Source organism: Amblyomma americanum, chromosome 11, assembly GCF_052857255.1.
Source record: "Amblyomma americanum isolate KBUSLIRL-KWMA chromosome 11, ASM5285725v1, whole genome shotgun sequence".
Classification (NCBI taxonomy): Eukaryota; Metazoa; Arthropoda; class Arachnida; order Ixodida; family Ixodidae; genus Amblyomma; species Amblyomma americanum.
In genome coordinates, this window is record NC_135507.1 from 51512987 (window position 1) to 51539287 (window position 26301).

At 48.2% G+C, this 26301-nt stretch overlaps 1 protein-coding gene across 1 annotated transcript; it reads right to left on the reverse strand.

Moving 5' to 3' along the window:
* Positions 1-1477: 1477 nt before the first annotated feature.
* LOC144110182 (piwi-like protein 1) lies at positions 1478-26301 on the reverse strand. Its single transcript, XM_077643016.1, has 7 exons — positions 26162-26301; positions 21670-22135; positions 17251-18096; positions 16739-16879; positions 10909-11481; positions 9719-10102; positions 1478-4594 (listed from the first exon to the last, which is right to left on the reverse strand). Exons 2-7 carry the CDS (start codon positions 21988-21990, stop codon positions 4142-4144), a joined length of 2718 nt encoding a protein of 905 aa, XP_077499142.1. The 5' UTR covers positions 21991-22135; positions 26162-26301; the 3' UTR covers positions 1478-4141.

Below are 26301 nucleotides of genomic sequence, written 5' to 3' on the forward strand. Positions count from 1 at the left end.
GTAAACACACGCTACTGCCATGCACATGCACATGCACGCACGCACGCACGCGCACACGCAGAGAGAGCGTTGCAGCACACACTCGCACTGAGCATTGCACATCATACTATTCGTCAATACTATTGTCAACCTAATATTGCGGTAGTGACAGATGTGTGTGGCATGCATTGGCGTGGACAGTGTTGTAGCAGTAACACGGCACATAGAGCATGCGCGTTGGCGTCGACATTGCTGCATAAACGTGGCATTTTATAATGGCAAATTGGCACGATGGTGAAAAAGCTCAAGATGCACATAACTGGCTCCATAGACCTCGATCGTGCTTTCAGGTAAGTGACGGTGGGGCCTACCTGCAAAGACCCATGCTTTCCCACAATGTTTCGTACTTAGCAATACTAAACCACCAAACTACCAGTAATTTGTTGTCTAAATTTGCAGGATTGTTTAAATTCAGCTATCACGCACTTTTATTTCACAAAAATCCGGCTTCCACTGCTTCGTTTCCTGCCAGGCGGCACACCGTCGGAACCAAGCTGGCCGTAGGGTGCCTCAAGGCACCCAAACTGACGACTGGGGTATTCAGAATGATCGCACCGACAGTGCGGTGATGCGCCAAAATTCTTGAAAGCCAGTCGCAGTCGGTCTGCGACGACAGCGACGCGAATTGGTGTCGCAAAATGGCTCATATACACTGTACGGCATTGACAATCGCTCTATGTGAAGTTGGATTTAGGTATCAAAAATGAAAATTTGTTTTTGAGGAAAGGAAATGACGCAGTAACTGTCTCACCTATCACATGGGCACACGAACCCCACCATAAGGGAAGGGATAAAGGAGGAAGGGACAGAAGAAAGAGGTGCGGTAGGGAAGGTCTCCTGAATAATATCGACCACCTGGTGATCTTTAACGCATGGGAGTCTTTTGCGTTTCGCCTCCATCTAGAATGAGATATCTGACCTAGAATACCGACCCGGCATGAAAAATACGCAGGGCAGCTAACACAAGCGGTCATGCATCTTTATTGGTGTTCCAAATTTTGGTACGAACAAATGAAAACTACAAGTATCATGCAATACCGTAACACTACACAACACGAAGCGAAGAACCCAGCCAATTAATGTTTGCATAGACAGCAGCCAGGAAGCCAGAGTACTTGTCCCATGTCAATGCTGCTTCAATGAAGCCAAGTGTTCAAGCGGAAAACTTGGTATGAATTTTATTGAACACACTGCAAATTACATCCAAAAGAAACTTTGTCCAAATCACCAGAAGTAACCTCCAAAGCTACACGCTGCACCCGATATAACACACTCGGTAACTGCCAAGCTTGTTGAAACATCGGAAAGAATATGAAAAATTACGCTATACATCCTTCAATGAAATAATGCACACCTTGTATGAATCACATAACTACACTTTTGGCATATCCCAATTCCAGTTAACACCCTTCTTTTCAAATATTAGCATTTCTAAGTCCTTTATACTTTGACAATTTTAGTTCGCATACAATGCATACGAGCATGCGACTGAGATTCATTGCTTAGCTTCTAATTTTAATACTTTATGCTTAGAAAAGGCCCCTAAGCCAAGGATTTGAAGATCCCTACGTTGCATAGCAGAGCTTCCATTGCCATCTGCCTGCTCCTCCTGACATACTTAGCCCTTTTGAGGCATGAGCGTTGAAACCCATCTCGTAAACTAAGACGTTAAGCTAAGAGATCGGGGAAATGTCATTACATTCGACATGTAGAAACCTGGAAGCATTCGGGGCCTTTCCAGAGCATACCATGCTGAAATTGCACAACTATCCTAGCCAGACCAGTAGCACTGTTATTCATAAAAATGACTGCAGTCGCAATTCAAATCAAAATATCTAAAGACAACATACGTCTATGCCGGATAATAATTCCATGCCCAGATGCTACATAGAAAAAACTTCAATTTCAGATCCTTAGACTGCTTGGTGTAGCACCATTCTTCCGTTTTGAAGACCTAGCTTCCCCTGCCCTCTGCCTATTTACTCTCACACAAGAAGTTAACCCCTCTTGAGCGCATCAGTGTTCCAAATGGTCTCTTCAACTATGAGACCCAGCAAAGCAGCAAGCAGAGGAATGGGGTTTGTCATCAACTTCTCATGAAGGAACCTCGCAGGCTTCAGGGGGCTTTATTTACCAAATGGTAACGGCACAACTTTTCCGACCAAATTCTCAGTGAAGTTTTTGTGACAACATTTACAAAAAAAAAGTTCCAATACAAATTTAAAGCAAACCAAGATGTAAAGACAACTGACCAAAAAAATTGCTTCAACAACTTTTGAAAGCAAACCATATGACAACATTTACGCACAAAAAGTTTCAGTACAAATTCAAAGCAAACCAACATGTAAAAACAAACAAAAAAGTTCCTACGACAACTTTGGAAAGCAAACCAACTACTGACAAAAAAAGGCACACAATGAAGGAAAAAGAAAGGCAAGAAATTAGAAAGTAAAGCATTGGTAGAAACAAAAGTGTTCCCCAATTTTTTGTGGCATAAAAAATGTTTAACTAACTAAATGGAAAAAAATAAAGCAATTCTATTTTAGGAAGAGTGCCTTACTCATCATTTCCAGAGAAAAAAAAACAGAGGGCTTTCAGTCACCATAACACCTCACAGAGGTTCCAAGATGAATCTTGAAAAAAGTCGAATATTTTTAGAGAAAAGTACAGGAGTGAGATGCTGCACTGACTAACTGCCGCATCACAAGAACACATTTTTTGAAATTGTTACGAATAAATCAAGATGAAACATAATTGCGCACATCAATAAATGCATGAGACGCTTAAAAATCATTTTCAGGCAGAGAAAACAAAAATAAAAAATAATCATGAGTGCTTCTCAAGCCCCACGTATGTGAAAATCGTGTTAGCATCCACACAAATTGCGCAACACCAATTGTTTCTGTGAAGCAATTGGAAGAACACCAATTGGTTCAATATATTCTTGGCTGCAACAGGTTAGACAACACTGCTCTACCTGTATTACATCCAGGCATTCCTAACTTGTTTATATTGTTTACTGCAACAACACATATGTGTCATGCTAACTCATTACAATTCATTCAATATAATCATGCGAAGAAAATGAGCCACTGGCCACAAGTGGCTGAATCAAGATATATGCTTCACTGCCTAAATAAAGAAAACCAAGTCAACATACTTCACTGAAATACGATACAGAAAACATACCATGACTACACGTCTGATGACGACATGCCTACATGGCTAATGAAAAAAATAAGATGTCTGCTTGCATTTTTCAATTATAAATGTACATCATAAATCATTCATTCACCCACTCTCCTGGTTAAAGTCTGAAAAAATTCGCTATAACAATCTGGCAAACACTTGGGACATTTGAAAAAATAGATAACTTGATAAGGAATAGCATAAATTTATTGCACAGTTTCATAAATTCATAAACAGATTAATGCTCTCGAACAACCAGAAATTCTCCAATAACAATACAAAAATGCCTGCTCTGAAAACTTGATGGCTGTATTCATGGGCAGTACATGTTATTTAGTTCAACAAAATCACGGAATAATGACACCCGCAATTCTTGAACCAGTATCCGTTAATTTTACAAAATCTGCCCATGGGCACAAACAAAAAGATATCAAGAAAGAAAACGCCAAAAAAGTCAAGCGTCAAGCATCCATCAAGAATCAAATTGCACAAGACATATCGAATTCATTGCTCTCCTAAGGTAAAGCGGAAAAAAATGTGCCATCTAGTACAGATAAACTTTGAATCAATGACTTACTGCCACGCAGCAGCTCCTGCAGCGAAGGCCTCAGGCATGAACCTTTCCACAAACAATCAGACACGCCCTTCACATCGCCAGTGTTCTCACCTGAAAAAGCAACCCTTACTACAGAGCCATGGTAAGGCTTAACCCATCCCTGCTTCTATTAGACGCCGGCGCTTCGTTCATGAACTGCCATGGGAACATGCGGTGGTCGATCACACACACCTGCTTAGCCTCTTTCCGTGCTCCTTAGATGCTGTGTGCAGGTGTGCAGGAGGAGGCAGAGTGCGCAAACCTCCCTTCCCACCTTCCTCACACCAGCGAACGTCAGCAAACCCCGAACGCCAGAGTTTAAAGGTAAAAGAGGGTTGAGGAGAGGCACGGGTTGTGCTCCGTGTGCAGTGACTGGCCGGCAAGGAAGGCCAGCTTGTGGGCGTACTGGCACGGGGCCGGCACGCGGACGGTGCCCGGCCAGTTGAAGTAGAGGTGGGTCAGTTTATAGGCCAGGCGCTGCATGTGGTCCGGCTTGAGGCCCGTCGTGTCGTAGATGACGTTGTAAAGGGTCGGGGCCACGGTGCCCTGGCGCACGCTCTGCGACACCAGGAAGAAGTCGTACCGCTCGGGGCGCGTCACATCGCTGTCGACCACGGTGCCCGGCGGCGGGTTGGTCATGCGCTCACGGTTGGACAGGAAGAAGCGCGTGGAGATGTGCTTGGTGACCACCACGAAGGCCAGCTTGTGCTGCACGCCCGGGAAGAGCGCTTGCAGCGAGGCCACAATCTGATTGATCTCCCACTCCTTCACCTGCGCCGCGAACACACGAGACATGCTTCAGTCGCGCCCGCTGCCGCCACCTGCATCACCTGCCAGTGCACTTCTGCTGACAGCAGAGGCCATTGGAAGTTACCGAAAAGTCATTGGACGATTGGTGGCTCAAAAGCAGGGAGGAGACATAAGGTTAAATGTACAGGACTGAAAACGGAGAATTGCAAAACCAATTTATAACAGTTAAATAAAAAAATCCTATGAGATCACTGCGACCCCCGCACTGGAGGAATGCGAAAGCATTGACGCCTCCTTGCCCCTCTTTGCCTAAATAAAGTGCCATTATTGCCCATTTCGAGTTAAAAAAGTTGGCGCCACGCTTCGTTTTTAACAGAGGCCATTAGAAGTTACCAAAAAGTCATTGGACGATTGGTGGCTCAAAAGCAGGGAGGTGACATAAGGTTAAAAGTACAGGACTGAAAACGGAGAATTGTAAAATCAATTTATAACAGTTAAATAAAAAAAAACCTATGAGATCACTGCGACCCCCGCACTGGAGGAATGCGAAAGCATTGATGCCTCTTTGCCCCTCTTTGCCTAAATAAAGTGCCATTATTGCCCATTTTGAGTTAAAAAAGTTGGCGCCATGCTTCGTTTTTAAATTTGGCGCCACGGTTCGCTCCGTATACACTTCCGGTTTTTCAGATTTGGCACCAAGCTTCAGCTCCACCAATTTCCTGTGTTTTAAATTTGTGCGCCATTTGTGTTTGGCCCCGCCCACTTTTGGGACATTTTTGGCTCTGATTAATTACTACCCAACTAGCACCTCATGATTCCTCCTTCGAGATTTTTTGATGCTGAATCTAATGCAAACATTGTTTTCCTTATAACTCAATTCGTTCGAACGTTATCGTGATGACAAGCTCCTAATGACATGAAACCGCATAAAATGCCATGCAATGCTTACGTATTATTAAAATAAAGCCGATCCGGGGCCAGCTGTGCACGCGCTACCTAGGGCTCCAGGTAGTGGCGTATGGTAACGGGACTGCACCAGGAGCTTTCACCCAAGCCCCAGTGGCAGCCGTGTTGGTGTACATTGATGGAACGTAGTGGAAGCATGTGCGCAAGTCTAACCTGATTATCGCCACTTGCTCGGGCTTCGAACATCCAATTTACATGTTGCACATCATCATACAGCCCCCGTCATCTCATGTGAAAACCACCAAAAAAACATTATGCTAAACCTTTCGATTACCGCACTGCATTGCCGCGAGCCTGGTCCCGAGCAAGGCGTGCATGCCTGTCACATACTTTGTAGCCATGATGACATCCTCACGGAAAATCGACCGCCCACGCAGGTGCCATCTGCAAAGTTTCCAATATCCGCACATTTTGTCATGCTATTCTGAACTCCCGCGAATCAAATCAGTGCGTACGTACATGGCAGATGCTCAGAGCTCCAGCCTCTTGATTCCTAATCCTATTCTACTAGTCCGAAATTCAGCCTGCCTTGCTACAAAAAGTTACCGTTCTTGGAAGAAAATTTAAGTTTACTGTGGAATAAAAGCTTTCTGTAATCACTACAACGCCTCGGCAAAAAGTTAAGCGTGGTCCACTACTGCAGTTTCCTGCCGGATCACACTTCCAACACGGAGGCCGCATCATCTCAAGCAGATACGAAATGTAAAAATACCCGCGTAGTCTGCAATGTAAATGCAAGTCAAAGAACAGCTTGTAAATATTAATTAGCCACCGGTGGTCTAAATTATCCCCGTGCCCTTTACTACACCATATCTCGCGCAGCTTTCATGCAGGTTTGGTACGCTCAGTGCCAAAAGTTTTTAGGCAATTGAGTATATATGCCGTTCGGTCGAAAAGCCGTCGTCGCATTCAGCCCATCGTGTCGGAAATAATGGGGGCTGCGTAAAACAAATCTTACCATGCCAAGCGTTTTCCGCAGAACGTTCCGGATTGTCTCTTATGATTCAGCGTTTCGCGCAGCATAATGTTAGACTAGCTCGTGGCAGGAATTCCAACCGGCGTTTTATAATCTGGGCTGCGTAAAAAATCCTCTCATGCTAATTTGCGGTTCTAGTGATAGACGATTCATTGGTGTGGGTTAGGCGATGAAGAGTTAATGAATGGACTCCTTAGAATGGAAAGCCTAACTCCCTCCGCTATCGTGTTACACCGTTAAAGCGAAGCTTTAGTGTCCTCTCCAATTCATTTAATGTGATAGCATTAAGTGGACCATGAAGGCGAAAAACTCGCCAGCAGTGTCTACGTGAAGCATCCACCTGAAAGGGACTTCCCTCTCTCCACCCTCCACCTGTCAACTGTCCTCCTGCAGGGGAAAGGAGCAAGACGTGGGTCGATGGATGAGGAGCAGACCCCCGCTCAGAATATATAGCCTCCCAAAGAACGATGCGTGTGAAATTGAAGCTTCCTGGATCCATTACTTCTCGCACAGCTCGGGAAGAACAACATGGTTCTCAAAGGCCCACCGGTGGCTCTGTTCGAAACGGCCACCTTCCTGTGCAGAGGTATTCCTTACAAAAATTTCCTTTAGATAGTCAATAGACTGCCATAGACTAATGTCTATAATGTCTATAGGCTGTTTATGGACAAATGCTATAGCCTGTTTATAGACTTCTGTCTATAATGTCTGTAGACTCTTTGTGGACAAATGCTACAGAAACATCTGTAGGCAATAATAATCCTATAGGCAGTCTATACACATTATATATGTTTATGGCCATACAATTTTAGTTGACTTTTTTCCGTAGACAGTCTATAGACTATGAATTGACAAAAATATACATCTTTAGGAAACAGTAGTCTCTATAATAAGTTTATAGACTATCTATAGACCATTTTTGTAAGGGATATCGCATAACCACTCCCGCACTGCGCCGGTAGTGGTATGAGGACTTGCCGCAATCTCAGATTTTGCATAGAAAACAACTGGAGTAGACTGGGTAGTGGAAGACAATGGACTCAGAATTGGAATAGAAATATAATTACAATAAAATGAAAACTGAAATAGACTGGTGAGGCAAAGAAGAATGCTGTTATATTTCCTCTGCATCAATCCAACTGATTGCTCTAAAATGTTTTTTCTTCCCAGCTACGAAACACGCTACAGCAAACATTTATCAATAACGTGCAGTTTGACAGGGCCAAAATGACGAAGTCTGTCTCGCCAGGACATTTTAGCAACCCGCGAAATGCTTGCCGAGATGCAATGAATCCTCGCGCCCATGTATTTATTACCAGTGGTGACGAACGCCACCAGACAGGTCAATCATGTTATTTTCTAGAAAGATGGTTAGACAAATTCTTTCTGCGACCTTCAATGGCTGGCCCAGGCGGGAGAGAAGAAGATGGGATGCCTGCACCGTCCAAGCCGCCTAGTTTTCGAGGCCATACGGTGCCATATGCCAGGCCATAGTCACGCCTTCAAAATTCGATTTTCTAAGAGCCGCAAAGAGAAGGTGGGTGTGCTTCTCGACCAGTAAATGTTGGAAACACTTAATAACTGACATACCCTGCCAAGAACTCCTGCTGACAGTAATAGACTCTCGATGTATTTTTCCTGAAAGTCGAGAGAAACTATTGAAATGTTTTGAGGGGATGGCATTAGCATCGGCCAGCTACGTATCTCTCATTGAGACTATCCGAATAACCACAATAGTTATGTAGCAAGCGATTACAATTTAGCTAAGCAGCTTCCCTGTAAACCTGATTCGCTTGTATTTGGATGTTCATGGTTCATGGATTATATGGGTTTAACGTAACAAAGCGAGTTAGGCTATGAGGGACGCCGTACTGAAGGGCTCTGGAAATCTCGGATGTTTGCCACCACTACAGACACAGCGCAAAATGCCTGCACTACGAACCTTCATTACACTCCACATGCGCCTACATTATTTGACTTTATTTACATGATACTGCAGATCTCAAATGGTCCAGGAAGGATGGGCAAAAATTAGAAAGAATCAGCATTTGTAAAGCCAATAAATAACAATACAGTTCAATGGTCACAGTACACATTTTGGAGAGAGTATTTAAGCTCCGCTTTAACGATATGATGCGGCAGCATAAAAGGTTGATTCCCATATATGCAGAAGGTCGTTCTCTACATTCATAGAACCATGGGACTCCTCATACCTCTCCTGGCACGGTGGTGCAGCGGTTAAGCAATGAGAAACATGCCTGTGCCCTTCTGCGCCCCAGGTTTCTCTTTTTGAGCGACCAATCATTAACTGCCATCTGCGATGGTGGGCAGCTTGCTACCTATCCGCTAGGCAGGTTGCGACGCCGCCGCAAGGCCACGTGACCTAGATGGCCCACCTGCCTCCTGGGTTGCTTTGTGGGCACCACCTGCCATAGTCATGCTCGTGACTTTACTTACGTTTGTCAAGGACGCGTCCGTATGCAATGAAGGTCAAATTACCACGTGACTTCGCTACTTACAGCAAAAGTGGTTGCACAGCGCCTGAATAGGTAGATACCCATACTTTCGACTCGTTATATATGTGCTAGTATAGCGGCATCATTTGTATAAATTCTAGGGGACACCAGCTTGATGGAGAATGTTCAAAGTGGTGCCAAATGACGACGTGTTGTGGAGGATAAAACTGCTAATTGAGATGAAGCCCAAAACATGTGCGAGATTCGCACCGATGATCTTCCCATCCTAAACCGTACATTCCAAGGATGTTCAGGCGGCCATTGCGGCCGAACCGCCTGTCGGAGGGGATTCCGGTTGGTGTCACACGATTCGTCCTGTTGTGTTGCACACGTTTAAAACATTAATTATCTGACATAACGAAGAAATATACCGGATATAGCGAAGCTGGCTGTAAATATCAAAAGTAGTGCAAAATCCATGAGGTAGATGGCGCTGCTTGTGTCTTAGAAGGGATGTTTCCGGAAAGGAAACATTCGCAAACATTCATATTTACTCTTGTTCACGTTTGCTGAGCACACCGATGTAATACGGAGCTCCCGTAGCTAACACTCTGAAGTCGTACACTGGGGCAGCGTTGGCGGAGAAATTTTTCGCTCACAAGTCCAATGCCTGGTGTTCTGGGTAACAACGCCTCTGACGCTGTCGCGTTAAAACTGCAGGTAAACAGTACCATAAGAAATGCTCACCTGGGGGATCTGTCCGTCGGACACCCCGTCGCGGAAGAAGATGATGCGGTCGGGTGAAGCGCCGTCATTGCACTGCGAGTACTTGCGCAGCGCGTCAAGCAGCAGCGAGGCAAGCGAGTGGCCCAGCCCCTCGTGGGTGTCGTGGAAGGAGACGCGTGAGTACCACCGTGTCAGGCTCTTGTTTATGCTGGCCACGAAGGCGCCCGCCGAGCGATGGGGTGAGCTCGAGTCGCGGTAGGTGTCGTAGCCGATCACCATGGTGCTGACCAGAGGGATCTCCAGGCACCAGGCCTCACCGCCCAGCTTGCAGTTCAGCTGCACCGCCACCTTGGTGGCCACCGAGCGGATGTTCTTGCGGTTGCCGACGGTGCGCGCGAGGATCACCTGGAAAGTGTAGCAAAAACAATGAGGGCCATCGTCACCATTATGCACTGTACTGCATTAGCCATGGCTTTGCTTTCTTCAGTCTACTTGCCCCATCTGTACCAGTCTACTTGCCTCATCTTACCCTACAGCTCCTTGCAACGTTAACATTTACATACACATCGACCAACTTTCACACCTAGACAGCCCTCACATCGCTCTTGGCGTAAGTGTTTACAGCGTAGGGAAAAGAGGAAACAGCTAATCTTGACAGTAATATAGATTACAGCACGACCAACTAGACAGTCATGCTCCTGGCCAGAGAATTTCTCGGTGCTCAGCATGTCAAATGAAGGGATTATTCTCTTTGTGCACAGCGTTCTCGCCAGTTATGACTAATTGGAGCCTCCATTTATACAAATGAAACCAACCGAAGAACAATTGAAATTAGGTAATTCTAAACTATGTGTCCTGAAAAGCACACCACACCACAGCACAGCACACCATCTCCGTATTTTGCACACAAATGGCAAAGGGAACACTCATTTCAACTGATTCTAATTGTGTTTCAAAGAGGCTGGGCTCGGCGCTCTATAATAATGATAATAATAATGCTTGTTGGCATCAAATACAATATACAGGATGCCGGAGGTCGGCAGAAAAAGCTGTCATGAAGACCACTTGACAAAGCCGCAGGCCCCCTGTACAATGGTAATCTTACAGCATCACAAAATCAGACTCATGATAAGTCTTGAAAACTCAATCCAGAGTTTTTACTGGATTTCGCTACCCGCTTCGGGCGACAAAGAACAATAGCGTCGGCCAACCTGTGTGTGGAGGCCGAGGTCGACGCAGGCCTCCTTCTTGATGATGTCATAGCGGTCCTTGCGGTTGTTGGGAAGCACTATCAAAGCCAGCTCAATATTGCCTCCTCTGGCAAGCTGGCGCAGGGCTTCCACGAAGCCGCTCGGCCGGTCGTCATCCAGCAGCACCAGACGCGGTTGCCTGATCTTGACGCCCATGGGCGGGCACACGGACATCAGGGTGCGCGTGAACTCCGTCACATTGGCCTCCTCGCGTCGGTGGCAGAGGACGATCCACGACTCGACGGCGACGGCCACATGCAGCGGCCGGTCGCGCGTCTCGCGCGAGAAGTCTGCTGTGGTTGCGCTGTACCGGTACGTGTTGCACCCCTGCATCACCTTCTCGGGTGGCAGCACGCGGGCATCGATTCTGACGAGCGAGTCGTCGAACCTTAGACCCCAGCTGTCCATATCGTTGCGGATAGCCTCGTTGTTGTTGATGCGATCCATGAACTCGAGCAGGTTCCGCACCCGTTTAGAAGGCTCCACGCGGGTGTGCTGAGCCAGGTCCCGCATCACGGACACATTGGCTCGCATCTGCGAAGGAATTAAGGGCCTGTTAGACGGCAACTGTGGTTTGTGGTCTATGGCCGTCCCAAAGCAACTCAGGTTATGGAGGGACGCCATAGTGGAGGGTCTTCGGATAATTTCAACCACCTGGACTTCTTTAACCTGCACTGACAATGCACGGTACGCGGGCCTCCACAAATTCGCCTCCATCGAAATGCGACCGCTGCGGCAGGGATCGAGCCCGTGTCGTTCAGGTCAGCAGGCGTGCACCATAACCACTCAGCCACGGTGGTGGCGGACAGCGGCACTTATCTGGATAGCTCCAATGGTTCAGAGTCCGCCAAAAATTTTCAGTCGGGTCCCAGAAGGCCCGTATACCCATTATATGCTAAACCAGTTTTAAAATTAGCGCAAACTAGACTTTGTAGGAGCACATGTGCCCTTAGCGATCACGACACAGCGCGGGGTCCGCAATCTTCAAGTTCCGACAAAGTGCATACATTCATGTGGGCATGGCTTAAACTGGGCACGCTTTATGGTTCTACAAGGAATGGTAAAAGATGCTGACGCCTTCCCGTCCCCAAGCCCGTTGCTCCAGAAACGTTTGTAGCGCCTTCAAATCAATTCGAACAAAAACCTTATGAAGAAGATGCACAAACCCCCATTTCTGGTTTCCAACCTTTCAATTTTAAATTCAGGCTTTTAGTACATACTAAGTCCTAAGCATTTTGCAGTACCAGTTTTGTAATGCAGTAAAACCTTGTTAAGCCAGCTCAGAGCGTACTCGCATGAGCAATACTTGCGCTTAGGAAGTTGCAGCACGAAATCCCCCACCTCCGCTTCCATTCAGCCTCATATCTTGTTGCCTGCTTAAGGCGTAGCGGCTTATCGCGAACGTTTCGGTTACCGTGTACTAATCACGAAAAATGCTGAAGGAATATCTCGTAGCACACCCACGAGTAAGCCGCGCATCCAATGGAAGCAAGCTTCACGGGTAATACGTCGATACGGATACAACGTAGCACGCTTGAAGCAGCTGACAGGCTCGGAGAGCGAGCACTTGTGTGACCTAACAAAGCACCTCTCCTTCGCCCGCGGGGTGGGAGGAAAGGGAGCGAAGCTCGGAATGCTTACCACCGCCGAAGATAACGCCTCCGAAGTGCTCGTAAAAGTTCACACCGGAAAGGTACTCTAGAAACTGTCGCCTTTTGCATGCTTAGAGACAGACAGTCCATTTGAGGCGTCGTTCCAGCAACGGGGGCGGTGCCACGCGGCCTCTTACTGAAGCGGCGAGCTGGTGATCGCTCTGCGCGGCGCGTGCAATCGCAGTGGTTTGGAGCCAAAGATACGCGTCAAAAAAGCATACTGTGTTATTCTACGATCTGCAGACATTCCAAATAGCAAACATGTTGTTTCTGCGAACACGTAAAGAGTTCAAAAAGCAGTGATTAAGTTCATTCTGCAGGTTGGAAACGAGTTTCAGCCCAATGACCCATCTGTTAATCAGCGACATACTCTGTTGACGGCACGTTACCGTGTGATCAATGCATTCCTATCCGGAGTTTTGTTCATGCTACCAGCGTAGCCTATTACAGCTGCATGAAAGCAGTGCAGAGCTTAAACACTTAGCTGATACGGAGTATATTTCATGCTACCAGCGTAGCCTATTACAGCTGCATGAAAGCAGTGCAGAGCTTAAACACTTAGCTGATATGGAGTATATTGGTTATATTCTAAGGCAGACGTTTGCAGCAAACAGATTTTTCATCAAGCTTCAGTCCATTCTGGTCTAGATTAAACACGGCTTTCTTGCCACGACGTGATTGCTAAAGAGTGATATGAGTGGCAAGAACTTCACAATTGTACCTTCATTCTTCAGATATAATGCGTAAAGTGGATGAATAATTGCAAACGCTTCTTGTCAACTGTCGTCTGCTCACTCGATCACAGCGTTTTCCCCCGCTTGTCAAAAACACATTTTGAGCTCTAATTTCGACTGTATTATAAAGCGCGAATGGCCCCTGGCTGCCGCTTCAAGCAACAGCTACATTGCCTCTTCTATTACCGCATATGTGACCAACGTACGCTGCAGATGGACTATAATCGGATATAATTAAATCTGCACCAAAGCTCCGCCCACATTCAGGACCACCGAAAAGAATTCCTCCATGAGAAAATGTCGACCACTGGTAAAAATTTCTGTTTATGCAAACAAGCAGTCAATCATGCGTCGAAATTGTAGGCTCAAGGATTTTGACGTTTCTGGCTTGTTTGATGCAGTCCAACATTAAAAAGTTGATTTTGATCACAGCTGTAATTGGTAAGTGTTGTACGCTGTGGACCATGGCCAGTGTTACTAACTGCTGATTTTTTTTTTAGTTGTGCACTTATAAGCTCAGCACGCAATAAATACACATACCGCATTTACGCGAGTAAGGGCCGCACTCGTGTAGGCGTGAAATATAGCGTCAGACTGCCTGTGTCATTAAAGTAGTTTATTTGCGCTTTCGGGTGAGTGCCAAAAGAAGAAGAAAGTGAACGCACAAAAAATTACACTTTAAAGTGTTCGTCGCACTTCACCATGCTGAGTTCGCAAGTTTCAACGCCGACGGGGTTTTGGCGCGTGGCACTTGCGAACTAGCGAGATAAAAATTTAATTTCAGCCTGTTATGCAGCCAAACTCAACCTTAGGATCTTATTAATAACCAAGAATCATTTACTGCTGCTTACCTAGACTCTAAAAATCACATCAAAGGTGCTACAACGTCAAGAAGCCGCTTTGCTTCTATAGAAACGCAGGCTATGGCATCGGCGCCATCACCGCCTCGTCCGCTATGTCGCACTGCCGCCGCGCCACCTATAGGAGCTGGAATGACCGAATAGCGCTGTCCGATAAAGACACTGTTGCCTCTGTCAAAACGCCATCGAGGAAACTTAAGACGGGCTTCGCCTGTTCAACCAAAACGGCCGAGGCCTAGCAGAGAAATCAGGCAGCATCTAGTGGGGAAATTTATAGCCGATTGAAATGCCCTGGCAGCTGCGCTAGTACAGCCTCGAGCCATATAACAGAATAACGAATTTATGTGGTCATGCGCGAATAAAAATGACAGAATTTTGGCCTAAATTCTATAAATGTGGAAAAGCAGAACTGCATAAATCCTAGCTACTCAAATGCAACCGCATGAAAAGACACGGCACTGCATGAGCTGTTGCTCACGTGACTCCGACCCTGATGGCTGTCGCGCGCTGTGAGCGGGGACGGCGGAGCGCACTGGCGACGCGTTGTGGGTGAGAATATTGGCTAAGCGGTGGCGCTAGGTTTGTAAACGACGGCGGCACCGTCGGCAGTGATGGCACAAAGCCACAAACAGCGCAAGATCTTGTTCCAGGATAACCCATCATAATAGTGTTTTCGAACTAAAACAGTACAGTATGGTATTTGGGGTTTAACGTCCCACAGCAACACAAGCCATGAGGGAGGCCGGTCTAGAGGGCCAGAAGTAATTTACATCACCTGGGGTTCTAACAGTGCCCGCGTGTTCCGCCCTTGATGCAATTACCCTATTACTGATGCAGTACAAGGGCAATATGATAGTAATGTGACGAAACCGGAAAAACATGTCAGGTGTCACCACGCAGCCGTCACGCCCGCGTTTCGGGCTGGAATCGATCGGCGTGGACCGAAGTGATGAACCTGCCCATTCCGTGGACACCTTCGGAATACAGCCTCAAGTGTCCACACCACGAAGTAAAATATCAATTGTAAATTGAGGGAGTTTAAGCTCCGCATTAATGTCGACCACTTGGGATTCTTTAACGTCCGCTCACATCGCACAGTACCTGGGCACCTTCGGCGTTCCGCCCCCATCGAAGCGCGCAGCCATGAGCCCAGGTCTTAAGGCTCAGTAGCCGAGCGCTCTTACCATAGGGCCACCGCGGAGGGTGGTGTAGCATAGCATTCACAGCAGACGTACTCTACTCTAAACAGGACGACTAGTACTTCAGCACAGCAGACCGGCGCATTCGATAGACGACGGCGCGAATGACGCAGTGGCAGATGGTAATAATGCACTGCGACAGCCATGTTCCCGTTGTCGTGAGCGCTCTCCTGCCTCTTATCCTGTAAGAAACAGGTGGCGCTTATTCTATATAAGCTGACTAAGCAGAGCTGACAGCCTAACCACTTTATCAGCGAAAGCTGTCATTCCTTTCGTTTAGCTCTGCATTTGACTCTGGAATCTACTTTGTCAATCATAAGTGGTAGCCTATAGTCAAATATAAGACAAGAAAAAAGCGGTTTTCCCCGTCCCAGGACCCCCTTGCGACCACTGGCGTTGGCTGGTGGTTCTCACAACCTTGTTTGCGTGACAATGCAAGGAGTCGCAGATGAAAAAGGGATAGTCTCCTCACTGCACTGTGGCGCCGCTCACTCCATTGTCATGAGAATCGGCGACGCCGTTTGTTAGTAGGAAGCCCTTTGATGGGGAGAAGCCGCTTCGTTCTTGAGGTGCATCCGACTGCAGCCGTGGTGATAAGAATAAGCGAAACCTGATCTAGCGATCTATCACCTCCCACCTTCTCTGCCATTCCTCTCGTACTTGCCCTCCCCCTCTCCACTTATGCGAAAAGCTGGATTTCCCTCTTTCCACTCTGCAACCTGTCAACTGTGGCAAGCAGGTAACAAGTGAATTGAATTAAGCTCCTAAGGCTGACGCTGTTGTAGATCACGCGATAGAATGCAGGGCTTTATGACCAAACTACATCTGTATCATCTGCCACTTAAACAGCTGACGCTGACAAAAAAAAAAAGAGACAAACAGCCGTATACGTGTCGAATAGCCGTATAGGCATTGTTGGTCTAGAGTTCCTAGCACTATGGCTGGCAGATTAGAAGTGCCATGAGGTTTGTCACATGACGAACTGACAAACGTTTCGGTATGCCGCGCATTAAAAGAGAACGCCGTTGCAACTGTTACGCTGTTCAACATAGCACACTTTCAACTTTCCGCACCGCGCCGTCACTGGACAGCCCTTTTGCGTCGTGCCGCTGCACCTCATACTCTCCCACCACACTGCGTTGTATTTGCAAGTATTCAGGTATTCACGCTCGCCGAGCGGCGCATCAATGGCCTGATCCCTCCCCGCCTCCTCCGTAACCCCCACACCCCCCCGCCGGTTGTGCGCACGTCTACGGCCAAGTCGCGAACACAGGAGTTAGACCCATTATAAACAGCGGCCGCTGTAGAAAAGGTCAAACAGCACTACATTCAAACCGACTGCCCACCTCGTCAGTGAGTCCCGTCAGGACACATAGCTCCGGCACCAGGTAGATGTTCTGCGTGCGACCGGCGCGCAGGTCCTTTTCCTTGGGACGGACCACCAGCAGCGGCTGGTGCATGTCGCGGATGCGCCTCTCGTACTGGTCCTGCACATGGCATCGCCCAAAGGCGGACGGGGTCGGTCGTACCTGCAGCTATACTGCTAAGCATATGCACTGTCACCTACACTGGGCTTTGCAACACATGGATAAATTTTTGAAGAAACAAAATGGGCTGTATGCCAGATAGCTAGTGGTTTGTCACAGAAAGACGGCATCAATGGAAGGAAAACGTGATTCAGTGAGAGGCGGCTGAGCCAGATAGAGAAACAAACTTGGAAAAATTCGGGTACCACTTCAGAATGGACCCTCCTGGCATAATATATTGGAAGAAGTTTCTGATGTGATGGTGACGACACCACCAGTTAATTCACCACTTTGCACAGAACCAATAACATGTCACTAGTAACAACACGTACCCGGTAGTAGTCGGCGTACGTCTTGGACCCCTCCTTGGTTTCAAAGGTGCAGGCCGGGTTTTTGTTCCAGTCAATGTCATCCACCCTGTAGGTCTTGTTGTTGTAGGGCGTCATGACAATGCAGCCGGCCACCCGTTTCACGCACTCGTCCTTGTAGTTCGGGACATGCTGGATCTGAGACATGAGGTCGAAGACGCTGTCGCGACGCAGCACCTTGTGCAGCGTGTCCGTCACCAACAGGACGCCCGCATCGTGCTGACCAATGGCCGTGACAAGCCCCTGCCACAGCTCGAGTGCGTGCTGCGGAATGCTCGCCACGGCTCGCTTGTCGAAGAAGTACCGGTTGATCTGCACAAAGTCCAGGCGCTCCAGGTTGCGGCGCATCTGCGTGTTGAAGAGGCGCAGCAGCTCCGGGTTGAACGGGGCCAGTTCCTGGACCCACTTGAAGCGGACGCAGATGATCATGCCGTCGGTGCGCCGCTGCGGGAACACCTCGGTGATGTCCTGGTTCAGCCGCTTCGGCGACTTCAAGTCAGACATGCCATCGAACACGAGGCACTTGTCGAACATGTCCATGTAGTCCACGAGCAGGGCACGCCGCATGCGACTAGACTCAACCGTCGGCGTGAACTCCACGTGGTACTGGTGTATGCAGCACTGGGGCATGGAGATGAGCCGGAAGTAGTTGGCCACAACCTTGATGGGGCTGCCCGAAGTGCCTCTCTTGTTGTTGATGTGCGCAGGCCGCGTCTCGATGACGGCGAACTTGTCGCGGCGACGCCGGGTCTCTAGGCGGTCGCCGTCGCCACTGACGCCAGGTGTGACGGCCGGTGCGAACTGTAACTGCTGCAAGCAGACATGAAGAGAGGGAGAGAGAAAGCTTTGCACACAACGCCACAGCTCACTCTACGCATATACTTAAAATTTCACGAAGGCACTAAGTCTGCTTAAGAGCGCAATTACGAAAGCCTTTTCTGTCCTATGTTTTTTCCCTCCATTTTTCACCCGCCGCGTTGGCTGAGTGGTTAGGACGCGCGATTATTGAGCCGAAGTTCCCGGGTTCGATCCGACCTGGGCGGTCGCGTTTCGTTGAAAGTGTAACGCAAAAGGCGTTCGTGTGCTGTGAAATGTCGGTGCTCGTTGAAGATCCCCACGTGGTAGAAAGTATTCCGGAGATCACCACATGGCACCTCTTACTTGGTTTCTTCTATCACTCCCTCTACCACACTTCTCACCACATGGCACCTCTTAATTGGTTTCTTCTATCACTCCCTCTACCACACTTCCCTTACGATGCCCATTCCTGTGTCCGCTGAGGTATGTGAGACTGTTACTTCATTTCCTTTACTCAAAAACAGCTTTCCCTCTATTTTTCACTGTTTTGTTATTCGTCGTGATTTTTGTTAACTTTTACTATTTCATTTTTGTAATTTCTAATTTTTATTTTTATTTCAGTTTTTATTTTACCGTTTTTTGTTTTTGTTCTAATTTTATTTCATTGCATATACGTTATTTGCTTGTGAACTGTTGCTTAGCTTTTTTTACATTTCTTTACTACACAACTTATGATTGAGAGTGGGTGCTAAAAATTTCCGTCCACAACATGCGTCCACGGCACTCATGAGCGAGGATAGGCTTACGCCTTAACTCATACTCCTCTTGAGTTGATCAAAGAGATGATCTTGAATACTGCAACAACCCGTACAACCGTTACATCAGATACGCGCTGATGTAAAAACTCCTGCTCTTTTTGACTGTTGCAAATAGGTTTGAGCAATATGGCTGCCAACCACATCGAACTAAGGCTCTAAAACACGAAAAGTTCTATCCGTGTGGGCATCGCATATTAAAAAGCTCAGAACAACTTTCTGGCGCTGCTGCACTTGTGCAGCCACCCTTCATGAAGAAGAGCCGCATTCCTGCACCCTGTGGTGCTACCACTGCGGAGGGGACCACGCCCTTTCAGTACAAGGTGCTTTGTGCGACAGCGCTTGTGGTGTCCTTTCTTCGTTGTGTCCCGTTGTTTTATTGCGCTGTTCAAATATGAATCAATACCAACTCGCCCAGATCGCAGCTTTAATGTGCGACAGCGAAGAGACCGAGTTTGCATACAGACGGCCTATTTTCATCGAATTCATCTTCGTTGAACGCTGGACCGTATCCTTGCAAGTGACACCTATTCTGACGTGCAAAAACCCACAAACTCATCCTAACCCCCTCCATAGCACTCCGGTCGGACCACACCTCCAAATGATCGCCTACCCCATCCGCCCCTGGACACAGATCGAAAGGAGCACCGACACTCGTCCGGCCTCATACGGCAACTTGGGCCAGACTAGAATGATTTCCAGTGCAAATTACCTCAACGCAACCCCCTTCCCGATCACACCGGACACCTGCGCCACGGAACAAGCGGACAGCAGCTGAGGTATCAGCATCCAATCCGACATTCATTGATTGGAAAGCTCACCTTGTTCTACTGCGGGCTGCCCAAGTCAAACCTGCTCAGCCAGGTATTATCCTCAGCCAGGCACCATCCTGGCCCTCTCCCTGGCCTTGTACCACACAAGCTAACTTCATCCAACCACCCTTCATCAAGTACTTGGCTCGAACAGCAATGTGCCGCCTTTAAGGAGTGTTTGGCATCATGCGAACAACATATCGCCTGCATAACGGAAGGCATAACCTGCATGAAATCAATGGTCGCGGATATTCTCAAGGTCGTCAATCATCAATTGTCTCGTCTCCCGCATTTTCAGCAGACGATCTATAATTTTAGAGGACACAGGCAAGACTAATATAGGGCGGCAATTGTTTATGTAATCAGGCCGGCCTCCTTTATGTATAACTATGACTTTAGCTATCTTCATGCTATCAGTGAATTAGATCTTCCTTACCCAGCAACAACTCACACGGCTCGCTTCTGCCTAAACAATTTACACGAAGCTTCTCTCTACCTCCCCAGTCAACATCAGATTGCATGACACCGGTCTCTTCCTACCTCTTACCTGCCTTCCTGGCGTTCACCGGAACCGACAGATTGCATGATTATCCGGCGCCTTCCAAGAGACCCCTGGTTACTTCATCATTTCAGCCTTTCCCCAATCGATCTCCCTCTTCACGTTATCAATACCCCCGTCTCATCAAACCTAGTCTTTGGCCCCTCCCCCATAGCATGACACCAAGGCTAGATGAAGGCGGCTTGTAGACGCGACACATCACACAACTCCGTGCCGCAACCGGACGGTGGCCTACAATGACGCGGTGGTCTCATATTCACACGGACTGGGCGCTGCAACGTACGTGATGTGTACAGCCCCACACGCTCTCGTCTCACACATACACCTCCAGCCCATACGGTCAATCTCCTAATGCTTCCACCCTGGAAACTATTCCAGCTGTGCACACCATCAGCTCCTTCACTCAGTTACCCCCGCATCAGTATACACAGTATACACGGGAAACATGGATATGCTATCCGTTGCCTTCAAAAGCGCACAATCCCGGCGGACCTATACGGCTACCTCAGTGAGGCCCTGCGTACCCCCTGCACGGTCACAGGTAGGTAGATTTCTGGCCATGCTGGGACCGCAGGTAATGTGGTGATACTATGAACAGTATCGAAGTCTCCTCATTTTTCCCGCGAAAACTGACGGCAACGTCGAAGCCTGCGCTCCACGGCACCATCTTAGCGTAGAAAAGCTCCGTTTCGCGTTGAAGCAGCTTCTCGTCATTAGATTAATGCGCTAAGACGTTTAATGTATACGGGCGAACTTCGGCAAGTTGTCTTCGGTGTCACCACTGTGAAATGCCAGATTGAGGGCCACCTGAGGGGCTATCTTCATTTCATTATATAGAATTAAAGAATCTGAGAGCGCATGCATATGCATATAATTACAGAGCAACGCTTTTAAGTTCTCGAGTAGCACTACGACGCGAATCCCAGGTAACAGGCCTTTAACAGGTGTTGTTATAAAATTGAAATGCCTCCGATTGCATATTCTTCCGCTCTCTCCATTCTTTGCACATTCCGCGTTCACCCTCCCCTGTCTACGGTAGCAACTCTTCGGACGGTTTCCGTGGCAGCCATTTTTCAGTTGCGAATTACTACTAATACGACGCAAAACCCAAGGGTGCCGCCGCGGTTGCTCAGTGGTTTTGGAGCTCGGCTGCTGACCCGAAAGACGCGGGTTGGATCAAGTCCGGCGTTCTCGAATTTGCATGGAGGCGAAATTCTAGCGGCCCGTGTACTGTCCGATGTCAGTGCACGTTAAACAACCCAAGGTGGCCAAACTTTCCAGAGCCCTTCACTGCGCTCATAGCCTCAGTTGGTCTGGGACATTAAACCCCATAGACCTAGGCCTAAAACATAGCCAACAGCTGTTCAAGAGCTGTCGCTGTAAACAAGAGATAACTCACCTGAGGCACCACAGCTGAAGGGGCCATCGCCGCCATCTGGTGGAGGTGTGCCCCGTCGCCGATGGCCATGCTGTCGATGGAGAACGACAGGCCCGCCACGCTGTCAACGGCGGGCATCGACGGCAAGGACACCGTCGCAGGCCTCAAAACACCAGGCGTCCTTGGAAAAGCCGCTGGTGGTGCCATGGCAGCAGGAAATTGAGGCACCGTAGGTGCCGCCTGTGCTCCGGGCAATACGACCACGGCCCGTGCCCTGCCGCGCGAACGGCCGCGAGCGCGACCGAGGGGCGGAGGTGCTTGACCGCCGCTGTTTTTGTCCATCTGGCTCTACAACGAGCCGCTGAGCTACAGCGGTGCCCACTCGTCGCGGTGGTGTTGAAGACAAGACACGTCAAGGGTGAGACGGCTTAGGTCTATGTGCTCGCCTCGTTGACTCGAATAGCGGCAATGGGGCGCAGCAGAAGCCCTGCGGCGACGAACAAAGACATGATCGTCACTCTTAAAATGCAAGCAGGACAAAAGGAGCAAATATGGGGAGGCAACTGCATGGCACCCGTACCCGAGCGCTGACGTTCAGAACACGCGTTTTTTTTTTTTTCCTTCAAGGGATAACACAACCTGCACCTCAGCCGCTGAGGTGTCTCTGTGGTTATGGCACTCGGCTAATGACGCGAATGACGCCGGTTCGATCCCAGCCACGGTGGTCGAATTTTCATGGAGGCGAAACTCTAGAGGTCCGTGTACTGTGCGATGTCATTGCACGTTAAAGAACCCCAGGTGTCGAAATTTACGGAGCCCTCCACTACAGCGTTCCTAATAGCCGGAGTCGCTTTGGGCCATTAAAGCCCATAAATCAAACCAAACCAAAGCAACTTTCACCTCAAAAGGCAAGATATTCCGTTCGATGCAATGAGACAGTACACAGTGCAGACAACAGCAACGAAGCTTACTCACGTGGCATCGTGCTTCAAATGGTGAGATTCACGACTCAAGAGCGCTACCTGGGTGTCCTTCGCTATAAGGCCCGACCGAAATATTGCTTTCCGTGTGCGCCTTAGCTGATTTTGAATTGAAAATAATATTATTTAGGCACTACCTGCGACGTTGCGTTCCGGATAGTTTGGGTAGAGGTACAACGCAACCAAGGCATTGGCTGGGGCGTTTAATTCCTTCCCTAACGTGTATACCTCAACAGCTAAGTCACACACTAAGATCCAAAACGGCTTGGTACTACTGGAACGCTACGCATCAGGGATCTGACAGTCGGCCGTCGCTCTATATATACTAATGATTCTTGTTCCACCAGCCATAACATATAGGTATCCAGGCAATCACTGAAATGCACTGCGAGGCTGATCGTTTCGGTGGATATCCTTCCTGCCAATTAATTACGACGGGATGGAGCAGACTGCGCATTTACGCGTGTCTAGTTCGACGGCTCCTCCTCATTTCCACCAAGAGATGTGGCTCTGAACAGCGCACCGATAGCTCAAGTACGCGAGGGCGTTGCTGTGCAGATATTGCTTTTCGCCTCACATGAAACACGCCCGGGATCCACGAGCGCTGCAGGTAGCTCGCAACTACGTACAGCGTCCAAGACGCGTTTCAAGCGCGTTGCAGCGTCTGTCGACAAAGCTGCACGAACAGCAAGGCTCTGTGTGCATGCAGTCGGTGACCACGTGACCGCGTAACGGAGTAGCGAGTAACTCGGCAGGAGAGCCGTCTTCGAGCGAAAGAACGCCAGCGACAGAGGACCGACCTCGTCTGTTTTAACGAGGTAGAGAAATTAAGTTAACGCAGCATACAAGATAAAAGCATTGACCAAACAAATTTAACAAGGCGGCACAAATAAATTGGAGGACGCTTAAGCTTCGCCTTTACGAGCGGAGACAGACAGTGTGTCGCAGAGCTGCCAGGGTGTCCACGGAACGCCTTCGCCCGTTCGGCGCAACGCTGTGCCCATGAAACAAATGGCCTGGAGTCCCCAGCAGGCCTCTGAAGAAAGCCCATCCGCCGCCGAAAGAGGTCGCCAAAAAGTTGCGGAGAAGCTGCTGCCTGAATTGGCCGTTGTGCGTCTCCGTTGCGATTTTAGAGGAAATGAAAGACGCAGTAACTGCCTCACATATCAGTGGACACCTCAACCACGCCGTCAGGGAAAGGAGGAAGTTTGCAGTGAAAGACAAATGATGTAATGGAGGTCTGCCTCCTCTCTGGCGTCGCATTCGTTGAACACAAGAGCACACGGGCGCGATCTACATCACATGCGCTCGGGCAGTGCGAGCACCACGACATCGCAATGGTTGGCACCCGCACAAAACAGGACGCACGCAGGTCCGGCCACCGCTGCCTGTCCGTCTGCAAAGCCCGAAGAGGTCGCGATGTGTTGCACCCACGCTGCCGCGCGCAGGGGCGGAACCGTCATGTTATCACCGGGCTGAGCGTTCGGACCAGTGGACGTCCAGTGATTTCGTTTGCTGGTTCCCTAAATTGAAATCCACAACCCCTATGCGATGTCAGTCCACGTTATTAACTCCAGATCGGCGAAATTACCGAAGCCTTCTACTACGGCGCCTCTCATAGCCCGAATCGCTTTCGAACGCCCAACTATATCAATCCAAACCGAACACGGTCATTATACCACCTGTCGTGCCTTAGTGCAAGCTATTCGCATTTACTTCATCTCTATAACATAGATTGCGCTGCGTTCAAACAGATCACGACAGTAAATTAAAATGCATTATAAAGCAGAACGCGATTTTTATGGGGTCACATTTCAAAATTTGCACACTCATAATTATTCATGAGCGCATCAGTACACAAAGACACTTCACGAAGTCAGAGACCACAACGCATTCACTAAGTCCACCTTCTATTCAGTTCGAACCAACGAGCCTTCTTGACGCGTTTGCGCGTACTCACATCGCAATCTGAGAGACCTTGGTTCCATTCCCAGTGTCTAAGCGATTTTTTATGGCGAAAGCCTTTACAGGCCAATGACTCGACAGCGGGGATGTTCGCAGAAACGTGTCACACTATAGCTGTCAATCGAACTAATGACGTCAGCATACAAGAACCGAATAAAAAGTGAAAACCTTAAAAATTAATCACAATAAAAACAATAAGAAATACAAGGAAATTGACAAACATAGGTAATGAGAAAGAAATAAAAAACAAATTGAAATGACAAACAGAAAATAACAGAATTTTTTAAAAATATACAACGGCCACTGCCGTCGTGGAAAAACACCCGCGTTCTGGAAAGTTGCATGCATTAGCGTTATCTGCGCGCAAGCAGATATAAGTGCCCTCAGAAATTTTTATTTGGAGATTATCGTGTTTCGGGTAACAACGCATTGGCCCACAACGCCGACTTATCTGCGAAAGAGCTCCTTAAAGCCATCGCGTTAAACTCCGAACAGAACGGCACAACCAGCCATGGGCATGCAGCGTTCGAAGGGGATATAGCGCGCGCAGCACTCGAACGCAACAACACCAAACGGCATCTGGATCCAGGGGTTTAGGCAACGCACAACGAAGCTTTCGGCCATGAAACAACCAAGATCACACATAGCAAAAAAGTGACGAAAACCTTTTAAATTTCTGGAAACGCTAAACTGACTCGCAATTCCCTTCACTCGTGGCAGTCGGAGGAGCTCGTCGTCCGAAATGGGCACGAAATTAAGCAACGTATTCCAAAATGAAAATCGCAATTTTTGCCAAACGGCAGCAACCAGCGCGTTTTTATTCACAGCTGTTCACGGCTTTTCTTTTCTCAACGCCGGAGAATGCCGGCGCGTCACTCGAACGCTAGTCTGAAGACCACGTAACTCTAAGCACAATGCTCACATAATTCAGCTTAAACTTGCACAGCTTAGGTTTCCGCACCACTACTAATATTTTTTTATGAACTGCCCGCACTGACCTTTTTTTATGACAAGCGTCCGTCCTTGTAACTTCTCTCAGCTGAGACCCAGAAAGCCAATATACGTAAGCGGCATGATGAACGTCTCGGTTACTGCATCGCGACAATAAGCATACAGTGAGGTTTAAAAATAACTCAATAACGCAGAGAAGAGATGCGAAGCTTAAGCAAACAAGCCCAAAGCAGCCTTTGGCCTCCGTGCACTCTTCGAACGCTCAGTCTTAGCAGGTCTGAAAGCATTCTCCATCAAGATCAACAAAAATTCTGACTCTTGGGAAAGATTATGAAACTGCAAAATGCATTTCCGCAATAATTAGAGGCGAATACCGAGGCAATACATAGCGACTGAGAAAAAATCGAGATCCAAATCGCGAAGGAGCATGATACTTTGTACATCTCTCGAGAAACGCGCCGTTAGGCCTAACGACAGATCTCGAACTCAAATCATTAGGGGGAAAAAAAACTGGTTGCCAAATTCCTCAACACACCACGAACTTAAAAATCTCGTTCAGAGAGATGTGAAATAAAAGCACGGGAAAATATTGCGAAGCAGCAAATAACAATACTCACTTAGCTTTGTGTGTCCGACCTCAGCTGACGAACAGCCGGCTTCTACACCAGTCAACTACAGTTGCGTCTTCTCGCTCTCTGCTCTCTTCCCGGACTGGCTTAACACGTGGGCGAGTGTCACGTGATCATGCTCGCGTGCT

Excerpts from the sequence above, each read along its gene's own strand:
- LOC144110182 (XM_077643016.1), bottom strand. The coding sequence starts at position 21,990 with ATGGACAAAAACAGCGGCGGTCAAGCACCTCCGCCCCTCGGTCGCGCT. Across the intron at positions 18,097-21,669 it reads CTTCAGCTGTGGTGCCTCAG|CAGTTACAGTTCGCACCGGC; the intron begins GTGAGTTATCTC and ends GTCTGCTTGCAG. Across the intron at positions 10,103-10,908 it reads ACCTCGGCCTCCACACACAG|GTGATCCTCGCGCGCACCGT; the intron begins GTTGGCCGACGC and ends TACACTTTCCAG.